Raw genomic sequence first — 14,536 nt, 5'->3', positions numbered from 1 at the left:
CTGACTCCGGGGTTGGCGGTGAGTGAGGGGGCCGAGGCTGGTCGCTGGGGGCGGGAGTGAGGGGGGCGGGGCCGGTTTGGGCGGTAAGTGAGGGGGGGCGGTCGCTGGGGCGGGGCCGGGTTGGCGGTGAGTGAGGGGGGGCGGTCGCTAGGGCGGGGCCGGGTTGGCGGTGAGTGAGGGGGGCGGGACCGGTCGCTGGGGGCGGGGCCAGGTTGGCGATGAGTGACGGGCTGGGCCGTGAGTGCAGCACTGGCGGTTGGCGGCCATGGCGCCGGCTGTACGTTGGTCTCTGGGCTTCGCCCTGATGATGCGGTGGGTCTGCGGTGGAGATGGCGCAGGTAACGGGTGGCTGAGGGGGGAGGGTGGCGCTCGGGGCCGGGCAGCGTCTGGCGGGCATGGACAGGCGACGATTCGGGTCAGGACCCTTCAGAGTGAGGACGGCGGCAGCGCGTGGAAATGTTGACTGACAATTAGAGGTTTAAATGAGGAACTCCGAGATGCAGAGCTGGGCGACTCAATGTTGTCCCGCAAGGCTGCACTAACTCCCAGTGTCCCTAATGTACTCCCTTTACACATTCGGATCTAACTCCATCCACAGGTCTGCAGATGACACTATTGAATCGTGAACGATGGTGAGACGGGGTGCAGGAAGGATGTAGAGTGATTGTGGAGAGCTGAGAATGTATAACCATATCCTAATGGGAGTTATTTACAGGCCCCCAAACAGTAGTCAGGATATAAGGTGCAAGTTACATCAGGAGATAAAATTGGCATGTAAAAAAGGCAATGCTACAATGGTAATGTGATGTAAGAAAATAACTGCAGATCGAAGGTATTTATCTCACAAAATGCTGGAGTAACTCAGCAGGTCAGGCAGCATCTCAGGAGAGAAGGAATGGGTGACGTTTCAGGTCGAGACCCTTCTTCAAGTCAAGTCAAGTCAAATTTATTTGTCACATACACATACTCGATGTGCAGTGAAATGAAAGTGGCAATGCCTGCGGGTTGTGCACTGATGTCAGGGGGGCGGGTCATGTGAGATTTCAATATGAAGGTGGACTGGGAAAATCAGATTGGTACTGGACCCCAAGAAAGGGAATTTGTAAAGTGACTCCGAGATGGATTCTTCGAGCAGCTTGCGGTGGAGCCAGCCACCAGGCAATTCAGACAAGGAAAAGGCAATTCTGGATTCAGTGTTGTGCAATGAACCGGATTTGATAATGGAACTCAAGGTAAAGGAACCATTAGGAGGTAGTGACCGCAACATGATAAGTTTTAATCTGTAATTTGAGAGGGAGAAGGTGAAATCGGATGTGTCGGTATTACAGTTGAGCAAAGGGGAGTACAGAGGCACGAGGGAGGAGATGGCCAGAGTTGACTGGAAAGGGACCCTAGTAGGGATGACAGTGGAACAGTAATGGCAGGTATTTCTGTGAATAACCTGGAAGATGCAGGATCTTTTAATTCCAAAGAGGAAGAAAGATTCTAGAGGGAGAAAGAGGTGACCGTGGCTGACAAGGGATGTCAAGGACAGTATAAAACAAAAAGAGAAGGTGTATAACATAGCAAAGATTAGTGGGAAGCCAGAGGATTGGGAAACTTTTAAAGAACAACAGAAGCAACACAAAGAGAAAAGATGAAATACGAAGGTAAGCTGGCCAGTAATATAAAAGAGGATAGTAAGAGTTTCTTCAGTTGTAAAAGGAGTAAGAAACAGGCAAGAGTGGGCGTTGGAACGCTGGAGAATGATGCAGGGGAAGTGATAATGGGGAATAAAGAGTATAAGAAAATAACTGCAGATGCTGGTACAAATCGAAGGTATTTATTCACAAAATGCTGGAGTACCTCAGCAGGTCAGGCAGCATCTCAGGAGAGAAGGAATGGGTGATGTTTCGGGTCGAGACCCTTCTTCAGACTGATGTCAGGGGGGGCGGGACAAAGGAAGGATATAGGCGGAGACAGGAAGATAGAGGGAGATCTGGGAAGGAGGAGGGGAAGCGAGGCACAAAGAATACAGAGCTTTATTTGTCATTCGGTACCGAGGTACCGAACGAAATTACGTTACCAGCAGTCACACAAAAAAAAAGGAAACACCAACACAAACATCCATCACAGTGACTCCAAACACCCCCTCACTGTGATGGAGGCAACAAAACTTCCGCTCTCTTCCCCACGCCCAAGTCCCTGCGGCCGAGCCGCACCGGGCGCTGAAACATCCCGCGGCCGAGCCGGGCGATGGAAGGTCCCGCGGCCGTACCGTGCGCAGCTAAGTCCCGCGGCCGAGCCGCGCCGGGCGATGGAAGGCCCCGCGGCCGAGCCGCACCAGCGATGTAAAGTCCAGCGGCCGAGCCGCACCAGCGATGTAAAGTCCCGCGGCCGAGCCGCGCCGGGCGATGTTAGGTCCCGCGGCCGAGCCGCGCCGGGGGATGGAAGGCCCCGCGGCCGAGCCGCACCAGTGATGTAAAGTCCCGCGGCCGAGCCGCGCCGGGCGATGGAAGGCCCCACGGCCGAGCCGCACCTGGCGCTGAACCGTCCCACGGCCGTACCGGGCGATGGAAGGCCCCGCGTTTTAATTTTTTTTTTAGCGCAAACGGAGAAGGGTCGCATCTCCGTCGAGGAAGAGATTTTTTAAAAGGTTTCCCCCACCCCCCCACCACCCCCCACATATACACAGCTAAAGATAGGCTATTTCATACATCTAACACTAACAAATAGACAAAGAAAGAAGAAAGACAAACAGACTGCCGGCGAGCTGCAGGGCAGCGCCGCCACTTCCACTTAAAGGAACTATCTAAAGTTAGAGAAGTCGATGTTCATACCACTGGGCTGCAAGCTGCCCAGGCGAAATATGAGGTGCTGTTCCTCCAATTTCCGGTGGGCCTCAATATGGCACTGGAGGAGGCCCATGACAGAAAGGTCAGACTGGGAATGGGAGGGGGAGTTGAAGTGCTCGGCCACCGGGAGATCAGTTTGGCCAACGCGGACCGAGCGCAGGTGTTGAGCGAAGCGATCGCCGAGCATGCGCTTGGTTTCGCCGATGTAAATAAGTTGACATCTAGAGCAGCGGATGCAATAGATGAGGTTGGAGGAGGTGCAGGTGAACCTCTGTCTCACCTGGAAAGACTAAGGGGGGGGAATAAAGAAATGGCCGAGGAGTAGAATCAGTCTTCACAGTGGAAGACACCAGCAATGTACTTGAAATTCAAGAGAGTCAGGGTGTGGAAGTTAGTGTAATGGCTTTTACTAGGGAGAAGGTGCTTGGGAAGCTGAAAGGGCTATGGCAATGAAGGAGGCCCAGGACAGAAAGGTCAATATTGGAATTGGAGTTTAGATGGTTAGCAACTGGGAGATCCAGTAGGCCTTGGTGGACAGAAAGCAAGTATTTGGCGAAACCAACTCTACAGCTGGTCTCGCCGATGTACAGGTGGCCAATCGGGAATGCCGGATGCAGTAGACGAGGTTGGAAGAGGTGCAGGTGAGCCTCTGTCTCACCTGGAAGGACTGCTGAGGTCAATAGTCAATAGGTGCAGGAGTAGGCCATTCGGCCCTTCGAGCCAGCACTACCATTCAATGTGATCATGGCTGATCATTCTCAATCAGTACCCCGTTCCTGCTTTCTCCCCATGAATGGATGAATTTTTCAAAGAGAGTTAGATAGAACTCAAGGGGCTAGTGGAATCAAGGGATATGGGGAGAAGGCAGGCACAGGTTACTGATTGTGGATGATCAGCCATGATCACAATGAATGGCGCTGCTGGCTCGAAGGCCTAATGGCCTCCTCCTGCACCTATTTTCTATGTTACCTATTGTATGCTATTGTGGTCATGTATGTTTTGATCTCATGCATGATTTTCCTTGAGCATGCAAATCAAAATTGTTTCCACTGTAGGAAGGAACTGCAGATGGTGGTTTACACCAAAGATAGACACAAAATTGTGGAGCGACTCAGCGGGACTGGCAGCATCTTAGTTTTAGTTTAGTTTGGAGATACAGTGCAGAAACAGGCCCTTTGGCCCCCGAGTCTGCGTCAACCAGCAATCCCCTTACACCGACACTATCCTACACACATTAGGGACAATTTTCATTTCTACCAATCCAATTAACCTACAAACCTGTACTTCTTTGGAGTGTGGGAGGAATGAAGATCTCGGAGAAAACCCATGGGGAGAACATACAAACAGACAGACAGCACCCTGTTAAAGTTCTAACTGCGCTATCAGACAACAAACCACATTAGTCACCTTAAGAATGAAATAATACCTTTTTATTCACGCATACAGCAGTGGGAGAGCAACCCCGAGTATGGCTATATACTCGCTGTCCCTCGTGGCCCCACTCAATTGAATTGTGCACAGAAAGTACATTTATACCGGAGTATTCATGGGTAGTTAATCACACACATTCCTCAGCACATTCCTCTACCAGTTCTTATCTTTTCTGGCACCAGTTCTTATCTTGTCTGGATCAAGTCTTGTCTTTCTGAGTGGTCTTCCTTCGCAATCGGGCATCTTATCATTTTAGTTACAACACCTTGGATCTGTTTCTTTTGTCATGCTTCTTCTTAGGTCCCCTTGGTCATGGCTGACCATGGGTGATGCATCCTAGTTGGCTGCTTGCTCCACACCTCGGCTAGAGCAGTGTCGCTTGTGGCTGAAGACACCAATGCGGGAGTGACAGTCTCTGTCGCAAAGGTCACATTTGTGTGTGATCTCTGGTCTGTTGAAGTTGCTGCGCTCCTTTCTGCGTGCCCGCTTGTCTGCCGCTGCGTTCATCAGTGTCTCTTCCCCCGTTTTGAGATGTTGGTTCAGGGTACCTCTCCACCTCGTACGGTCAGCTGCAAGGCTCTCCCAGGACTCCACATCGATGTCGAGCGCCTTCAAATCTCTCTTGCAGACATCCTTGTAACGTAGCTGGGGTCGGCCGATGGTTCTCCTTCCAGATGTCAGCTTTCCTAGAGGATGTCTTTTGGAATACGGCCATCCTGCATGCGGTGGACATGGCCCAGCCACCTCAGGCTGCGTTGCCTGAGTAGAGTGTACATACTTGGAAGGCCAGCACGAGGCGGAATCTCGGCGTTGGACACTCTGTCTTGCCAGGATATACCCAGGATACGGCGGATGCTTGTAAGGTAGAAGGTGTTGAGTCTTCTCTCCAGTCTGGCATATGTAGTCCATGTCTCACTGCCATACAGCAGCGTGCTGTTGACACAGGCGTTGTAGACTGCTATCTTTGTCTTCACTGTCAGCTTTGGATTGGTCCACACTCGAGTTGTGAGGCGAGCGAGAGTTGTAGCTGCCTTCCCGATCCACTTGTCAATCTCTGTGTCCAAGGAGAGGTTGTCGGTGATGGTGGAGCCGAGGTACGTGAACTGAGGGACGGCATCGAGTTCGTAGTCGTCGATGGTGATGACAGTCGGTGCCTCTGTATTCTGTCCCAGGACGTTCATCTTCTTCAGGCCGATAGAAGCGGTCCATTAGTGACTGTAGTTCCTGCTGGGTGTGGGACACAACTGCTACGTCATCGGCGAACAACATGTCTCTGATGAGAGCTTCACGTACTTTTGTCTTGGCTCTGAGGCGGTGAGGTTGAAGAGCTTGCCGTCTGATCTAGTACGCAGGTAGATCGCCTCTGTTGCGGTGCGGACGCAGCCTTGTTTGACGCCTCTGCGGATGCCGAAGGGCTCCGAGAAACTGCCATTGAACTGCACTGTCCCCTTCGTGTTGATGTGGAAGGATTCTGTCATGCTCTGCTGTTTTGGTGGGCAGCTGATCTTTGGGAGAGTCCTGAAAAGGCCATCTCTGCTGACGAAGTCGAACGCCTTGGTGAGGTCAATGAAAGCCATATACATGGGCATCCGCTGTTCTCTGCACTTCTCCTGGAGCTGGCGAAGGGAGAAGACCATATCTACTGTTGACCTTCCAGTTCGGAAACCGCACTGTGACTCTGGGTAGACACGTTCTGCCAGCTTCTGCAGGCAGATCAAGATGACCCGAGCAAAGACCTTGCTGACGATGTTGAGGAGGGAGATGCCTCTTGTTGTTGCAGTCGCTTCACTCGCCCTTGTTCTTGTCGAGGGTAATGATCGTGGCATCCCTCATGTCCTGCGGTACAGCTCCTTCTTGCCAGCACTGGCAGAGGACTTCATATAGAGGAAGCAGTAAGGTAGTCTTGCAGTGCTTGATCAGGTCAGAGGGAATCCCGTTGCTGCCTGGGGCCTTGCCTGAGGCCAGGCTGTCAATGGCCTTCTACCATCGGCTCTCCATCTAAATCATCCATGGTCGGCAAGGGCTGAGGGGGACACGGTATTCTCTCTCGAGTAGAGGTCGGAGTAGTTCCACCCATCTCTCCATCTGCTGGCATTTGTCTGTGATTACTTCCCCAGTGGAGGGTTTGAGGGGGCCTGTCTTGCTCTGGACTGGTCCTACTGCCTTCTTAATGCCATCGTACATTCCCCTGATGTTCTCTGTTATGGCGGCCGTCTGGATGTCCTCACTAAGCTGTGTCCAGTACTCATTGGCGCAACGCCTGGCAGTCTGCTGAGCCTCGCTCAAGGGGCGGCCCTGAGGATCTGCAGGTTCTTCTCGTTGGCTGACCGCTTGTACTCGGCTAGGGCGGCATGCTTCGGTCGACTTGGCCTTAAACCAGTCGTGTGTCTTTGAGATCTTCTTCCCAAAGCTAGCCAAGGCTGTGTGGTGCATGGTGTCCTGCAGAGTTTCCCACTTCTCTGTTGCAGAGTCTCCAGGATGCGAGGTGCCAAGTTCTCTCTCGAAAGCCTCTGCAAACTGTTGCACGAGGTCTGGATGGGGCATCTTGCTGACATCGATGCGGGGTTTCCCCTGCTTCTATGGTACGGTAGAACCTCTTTGGTTGCAGCCTGATCTTGCAAAACACTATGGAGTGGTCTGTGTGGCAGTCTGCACTGTGGTAGGAGCGTGTGTGGAGAACGTTCTTGAGGGCAGCACGTCTGACTAGGATCAGATCCAGTTGATGCCAATGCTTTGAGCGTGGGTGTCTCCAGGAAACCTTGTGCTGGGACTTTGTCTGGAAGTACGAGTTGGCGATGCACAGGTCACGGTAAGTGCACAGCTCGAGCAGTTGCTGTCCGTTCTCATTCATTTTGCCCACACCAAACTGCCCAAGGCAGGAAGACCATGATTCGTGGTCTGCGCCCACTCTGGCGATGAAGTCGCCCAAGAGAACAAGTTCTTCCTTGCTGGGGATGCTGCTGCTGATGGATGCGAGGTTCTCGTAGAACTCGTCCTTTGTGTCTGATGTGGAGGACAGTGTCGGGGCATACACGCTGACAAGGGTGACTGGGCCTGCGGTGGTGTTGAGGCAGAGAGTCAGGAGTCGCTCTGAGCCATTTCTGCCTGGTTCCACCGTGTTCAGCAGGCTGCCCTTTACTGTGAAGCCTACTCCGTGCTCTCTGGGCTCGCCAGAGTCCTTCCCCTGCCATTAGAACACGTAGTCCTTCTCCTTCAGTGTGCCCGAGTCTGCCAGCCTTGTTTCCTGAAGGGTGGCTATGTCTACGTTGAGTCTCTTGAGCGCGTTGTTTATGACAGCTGTTTTCCTGGAATCGCTAATGTCCTGTGGGTTTCCAGAGAGGCCGGTCATCATTGTCCGGACATTCCAAGTTCCCAGCTTTAGAGCTGGTCTCTATTGATGTGTTCATTTGTTGGCAGGTGCGATGGTTGCGATCTGCTGTTCGGATGGTTCCTAATCCCCGTGCACCCAGTGAGGATAGCAGACCGTGGTGGGACAGCACCTTATTGGCTGGGGGCTGCCCAGCTTGAGGCGGGCGGTAGCTGTCCAGTGAGATCCGAAAATCCCTCCCACCATCGGGAGCAACCCCTGGCGTCTCGCTTTACGCCAATCTAGCGATGACTTATAACCGGTAACTGTTACTCCCCGTGTTGTGTCGACACCGCAGGCGAAGCTGGAGTGTCCTCTCCAGGTTGTAGGTGTAGGTTTGCAGTGATGTGTGGTCGGATGCAAGCCTGGGCGATGTCATATGAAGGACAGGCTGTTGCCCATGCAGCACGTCCCCCCTCTCCACGTCGCTGAACGATCCAAAGAAATAGCAGAGCCGTTACAGTTTGGCACCAGCACCATCGCAGCAGCTGCCAGAATGAGGTTGTAGACAACGACCAACTGCCTTAGGGACTCCGACTCCGGATTATTCTTGAGGTTTACTCCTGGAGCCTTTTCCGTGACTGAATATGGCCACAAGGCAGTGGAGGTTTTAGATCAGACTATTCCCTCTCCTAGATGGACTGCCTTCCTAGGCTGACGAGCCTCATCTGCCCGAGACCCGTGGGGGCGGGAGCGTCTACCTTCCCTGCCCATGTCTATGACACACGGCCACTGCCCATGTCGTATATCTTAATATGCTAATATCAATTATTTTTTCTTGATGTGACATTCTTTTGGATCATATACACAATAGACAATAGATAATAGGTAAGGGGTAGGCCATTCGGCCCTTCGAGCCAGCACCACCATTCAATGTGATCATGGCTGATCATTCGCATTCAATACCCTGTTCCTGCCTTCTCCCCATACCCCCTGACTCCACTATCCTTAAGAGCTCTATCTAGCTCTCTCTTGAATGCATTCAGAGAATTGGCCTCCATTGCCTTGTGAGGCAGAGAGTTCCACAGATTTACAACTCTGACTGAAAAAGTTTTTCGTCATCTCTGTTCTAAATGGCCTACCCCTTATTCTTAAACTGTGGCCCCTGGTTCTGGACTCCCCCAACATTGGGAACATGCTTCCTGCCTCTAACGTGTCCAACCCCTTAATAATCTTATATGTTTCGATAAGATCCCCTCTCATCCTTCTAAATTCCAGTGTATACAAGCCTAGTCGCTCCAGTCTTTCAACATACGACAGTCCCACCATTCCGGGAATTAACCTAGTAAACCTACGCTGCACGTCCTCAATAGCAAGAATATCCTTCCTCAAATTTGGAGACCAAAACTGCACACAGTACTCCAGGTGCGGTCTCACTAGGGCCCTGTACAACTGCAGAAGGACCTCGTTGCTCCTATACTCAACTCCTCTTGTTATGAAGGCCAACATTGCATTGGCTTTCTTCACTGCCTGCTGTACCTGCATGCTTCCTTTCAGTGACTGATGCACTAGGACACCCAGATTTCGTTGTACGTCCCCTGTTCCTAACTTGACACCATTCAAATAATAATCTGCCTTCCTATTCTTACCACCAAAGTGGATAACTTCACACTTATCCACATTAAACTGCATCTGCCATACATCCGCCCACTCACACAACCTGGCCAAGTCGCCCTGCAACCTCATAGCATCTTCCTCACAGTTCACACTACCACCCAGCTTTGTATCATCTGCAAATTTGCTAATGGTACTTTTAATCCCTTCATCCAAGTCATTAATGTATATTGTAAATAGCTGCGGTCCCAGCACCGAGCCTTGCGGTACCCCACTAGTCACTGCATGCCATTCTGAAAGGGACCCATTTAACCCCACTCTTTGCTTTCTGTCTGTCAACCACCGATTTTCCGGCAATTGCTGGTCCTGTGCCTCCTTAAATTTGGACAAAATTACAAGAGTGCATTTGAAATCCCAGCTGGAAATCCCTCAGAAAATGTAATGCCTAGGCTAGATAAGGTGGCCGATCTCAACCTCATCGGGATTTCTGCGCTAATCGGTGGATCGAATATGCCCCCTGCTCTGTATCTCTGGCCCAGCTGAAACCGGTAGTTCCCTTCCCATTGCCGACTTCTGCGGCTGACTTTGTGGTCCCAGAAGGCTGTGTCCTCCGTTGGTCTGGCAAAACTGATAATATGGCAAGACTGTGGAAGCAAGGGTGCTGGAAAATCGGTGGTGGACAAGTAATCACACAATAAACAAGAGTACAACAGGCAGTGTAAAATGAGAAAGGAATCAGTGTAGAATATAGTGTTACATTTACGGAGAAAGTGCAGATGAGTGGTCTTTGATTATGTTGGCTGGCTGCTTCGTAGCATGGTGTTGATGAAGTCAATAGAGTGGTTGATGGGGGTGGGGGAGAGAGAGAGCTAGTTTGTGTGAAGGACTGGGGTGTGTGCACAACTCTGCAGTTTCTTGTGCTCTGGGCAGAGCAGCTGCAAAACCAAGCTGTGATGCATCTGGATAGGCAGCTTTCTATGCTGCATCTGTAGATACCGGTATGGGTCATTGGAGACATGCTGAATGTCCTTTGTCTTCTGATGAAGTAAAGGTATTGATGTACTTTCTTGGCCTTAGTTTGAGCGTGATTAGACCAGGTCAAGTTGCCGGTGATATTTATACCAAGCTCTGAATATCTCAACCATCTGCACTTCAGCTCCATTGATACAGGCTGGGGTTTGTACTCCACCCTGCTTCCTGAAGTTGATGACCAGTTGGAGTCCTGAGACCAGGAGTTTGCAGCTGGGTTTGATGACCCTCTCTTGTGCCCATGCCTCTTCCCTGTCTTATAATAATATAATATAATAATATATTCCTTTATTTGTCCCACCCCTGCACTCCAAAGGATCCGAGTCCTTTATAGACATATAGATTGGGTGAATCAAATTGGCAGAGGTGCTGAGGAAGAGGAGTTCTTGGAATGTATGCGGGATAGTTTTCTAAACCAACATGTAGAGGAACCAACGAGAGAGCAGGCTATTCTAGACTGGGTATTAAGTAATGAGGAAGGGTTAGTTAGCAGTCTTGATGTCCGTGGCCCCTTGGGCAAGAGTGACCATAATATGGTTGAGTTCTTCATTAGGATGGAGAGTGACATAGTTAATTCAGAAACAACGGTTCTGAACTTAAAGAAAGGTAACTTTGAGGGTATGAGACGTGAATTGGCCAAGATTGACTGGCAATTGATTCTTAAAGGGTTGACGGTGGATATGCAATGGAAGGCATTTAAAGACCGCATGGATGAACTACAACAACTGTTCATCCCAGTTTGGCAAAAGAATAAATCAGGGAAGGTAGTGCATCCGTGGCTAACAAGGGAAATTAGGGATAATATCAAAACAAAAGATGAAGCAAACAAATTAGCAAGAAAAAGCAGCCTACTAGAGGACTGGGAGAAATTCAGAGTCCAGCAGAGGAGGACAAAGGGCTTAATTAGGAAAGGAAAAATAGATTATGAAAGAAAACTGGCAGGGAACATAAAAACTGACTGCAAAAGCTTTTATAGATATGTGAAGAGAAAAAGATTAGTTAAAACAAATGTAGGTCCCTTGCAGTCAGAAACAGGTGAATTGATCCTGGGGAACAAGGACATGGTAGACCAATTGAATAACTACTTTGGTTCTGTCTTCACTGAGGAAGACATAAATAATCTGCCGGAAATAGCAGGGGACCGGGGGTCAAATGAGATGGAGGAACTGAGTGAAATCCAGGTTAGTCGGGAAGTGGTGTTAGGTAAATTGAATGGATTAAAGTCGATAAATCCCCAGGGCCAGATAGGCTGCATCCCAGAGTGCTTAAGGAGGTAGCCCCAGAAATAGTGGATGCATTAGTGATAATTTTTCAAAACTCTTTAGATTCTGGAGTAGTTCCTGAGGATTGGAGGGTAGCTAATGTAACCCCACTTTTCATAAAGGGAGGGAGAGAGAAAACGGGGAATTACAGACCAGTTAGTCTAACATCGGTAGTGGGGAAAATGCTAGAGTCAGTTATTAAAGATGGGATAGCAGCACATTTGGAAAGTGGTGAAATCATTGGACAAAGTCAGCATGGATTTATGAAAGGTAAATCATGTCTGACGAATCTTATAGAATTTTTCAAGGATGTAACTAGTAGAGTGGATAAGGCAGAACCAGTAGATGTGTTATATCTGGACTTCCAGAAGGCTTTCGACAAGGTCCCACATAAGAGATTAGTATGCAAACTTAAAGCACTCGGTATTGTGGGTTCAGTATTGATGTGGATAGAGAACTGGCTGGCAGACAGGAAGCAAAGAGTAGGAATAAACAGGTCCTTTTCAGAATGGCAGGCAGTGACTAGTGGGGTACCGCAAGGCTCAGTGCTGGGACCCCAGCTATTTACAATATATATTAATGATTTGGATGAGGGAATTGAATGCAACATCTCCAGGTTAGCGGATGATACGAAGCTGGGGGGCAGTGTTAGCTGTGAGGAGGATGCTAGGAGGCTGCAAGGTGACTTGGATAGGTTAAGTGAGTGGGCAAATGCATGGTAGATGCAGTATAATGTGGATAAATGTGAGGTTATCCACTTTGGTGGCAAGAACAGGAAAGCAGACTATTATCTGAATGGTGGCCGATTAGGAAAAGGGGAGACTTGGGTGTCGTGGTACACCCGTCATTGAAAGTAGGCATGCAGGTGCAGCAGGCAGTGAAGAAAGCGAATGGTATGTTGGCATTCATAGCAAGGGGATTTGAGTATAGGAGCAGGGAGGTTCTGCTGCAGTTGTACAGGGCGTTGGCGAGACCACACCTGGAGTATTGCGTACAGTTTTGGTCTCCTAATCTGAGGAAAGACATTCTTGCCATAGAGGGAGTACAGAGAAGGTTCACCAGATTGATTCCTGGGATGGCAGGACTTTCATATGAAGAAATAGATTCGGCTTGTACTCGCTGGAATTTAGAAGATTGAGGGGGGATCTTATAGAAACTTACAAAATTCTTAAGGGGTTAGATAGGCTAGATGCAGGAAGATTGTTCCCGATGTTGGGGAAGTCCAGAACAAGGGGTCACAGTTTAAGGATAAGGGGGAAGTCTTTTAGGACTGAGATGAGAAAGTTTTATTTCACACAGAGAGTGGTGAATCTGTGGAATTCTCTGCCACAGAGGGTAGTTGAGGCCAGTTCATTGGCTATATTTAAGAGGGAGTTAGATGTGGCCCTTATGGCTAAAGGGATCAGGGGGTATGGAGAGAAGGCAGGTACAGGATACTGAGTTGGATGATCAGCCATGATCATATTGAATGGCGGTGCAGGCTCGAAGGTCCGAATGGCCTACTCCTGCACCTATTTTCTATGTTTCTATGAGTCTCCTCAGCAGTCAAATGTGATGATGCATGTCCTAGATCCCAGTGGGGTGAATTGTTAAGGAGGGATTTCCATTTTAATGCTACCTTTCTCTTTCAGAGTCAAGATTTTATTTTGGATCTTACTATGCCAGTCACATGGTACTACAGCAGCAGCCGTCTCGAGCTGTTGTTTGGGGATATGGTGTAGTGGGAGCAACAGTCGCTGTGAGTGTGTGGAGGGAAGATGGCACCTACAGTCAGCAGATTACTGCAGTCAGTGAAGGTGAGAAGTTCTCTCTTTTGTGAAATGTACCTCCAACTGCTGATTTGTAACAGAGATAGAGGTGGGAAGGATTAACATCTCAATGGAAGAGAGATGAAAAATGAAGCCCAAAATAAGTGTTGCATTATCATATCATATCATATCATATATCTACAGCCGGAAACAGGCCTTTTCGGCCCTCCAAGTCCGTGCCGCCCAGTGATCCCCGTACATTAACACTATCCTACACCCACTAGGGACAATTTTTACATTTACCCAGCCAATTAACCTACATACCTGTACATCTTTGGAGTGTGGGAGGAAACCGAAGATCTCGGAGAAAACCCACGCAGGTCACGGGGAGAACGTACAAACTCCTTACAGTGCAGCACCCGTAGTCGGGATCGAACCTGAGTCTCCGGCGCTGCATTCGCTGTAAAGCAGCAACTCTACCGCTGCGCTACCGTGCCGCCCTAATAACAGAAAAAATATTAGATCACATTCAGAACCAGTGGAAGGAATTGACAAGAGAAGTGAGAGACGCGGGTTGTGGTTGAGGAGAATTTAAAAGGAAATATAAAAGCATTATTGAAGTAGTACAAGAAAGATGGGGTCTCCAGTAAATCTCCAGGGGATTACTGGTGGGGCAGAGAGCATTCTGAGATAGATCACCAGTGGATCTACAAGTGTAGCATACAGTGCGCTGAGACAGATCACCAGTAGATCTACAAGTGTGGCATACAGTGCGCTGAGAGAGATCACCAGTAGATCTACAAGTATAGCATACAGTGCGCTGAGAGAGATCACCAGTGGATCTACAAGTATAGCATACAGTGCGCTGAGATAGATCACCAGTGGATCTACAAGTGTAGCATACAGTGCGCTGAGATAGATCACCAGTGGATCTACAAGTGTAGCATACAGTGCGCTGAGAGAGATCACCAGTAGATCTACAAGTGTAGCATACAGTGCGCTGAGAGAGATCACTAGTAGATCTACCCGTGGGGCACAGTCTGCTGAGACAGATTACCAGTGAGGTAGAGAGTACTCTGGGATTGATCACAAGTGGATTTACCGGTGTGGCAGAGTGCACTGAGATAGATCACCAGTGGATTACCAGTAGGCAGAGAGCGAGCTGAGATAGATCACCAGTAGATCTACCGGTGTGACAGCGGGCCCATTGAAATAACAAATCTGTACTTTGGCACCTTTTTAAATGAAGTTAATGGTAATGTCACAGTATGAACTGATGTTCATTTCAAGGAGAAATTACTTCCCTCAGAG

At 49.5% G+C, this 14,536-nt stretch overlaps 1 protein-coding gene across 2 annotated transcripts in view; it reads left to right on the top strand.

Moving 5' to 3' along the window:
- The first annotated feature begins 204 nt into the window (after positions 1-204).
- The window catches only part of siae (sialic acid acetylesterase), a 57,136-nt gene continuing 42,804 nt past the window's right edge, over positions 205-14,536 (top strand). For both annotated transcript variants that reach the window (XM_078426547.1, XM_078426546.1), the window contains exons 1-2: positions 205-338; positions 13,109-13,273. In XM_078426547.1, coding sequence (XP_078282673.1) covers positions 266-338; positions 13,109-13,273 — 238 coding nt within the window. In that variant the 5' untranslated portion in view covers positions 205-265. The remainder of the gene's footprint in view (positions 339-13,108; positions 13,274-14,536) is intronic.

This window comes from Rhinoraja longicauda, chromosome 32, assembly GCF_053455715.1.
Source record: "Rhinoraja longicauda isolate Sanriku21f chromosome 32, sRhiLon1.1, whole genome shotgun sequence".
NCBI classification, from domain to species: Eukaryota; Metazoa; Chordata; class Chondrichthyes; order Rajiformes; family Arhynchobatidae; genus Rhinoraja; species Rhinoraja longicauda.
This window is presented reverse-complemented; position numbering and strand designations above follow the sequence as displayed.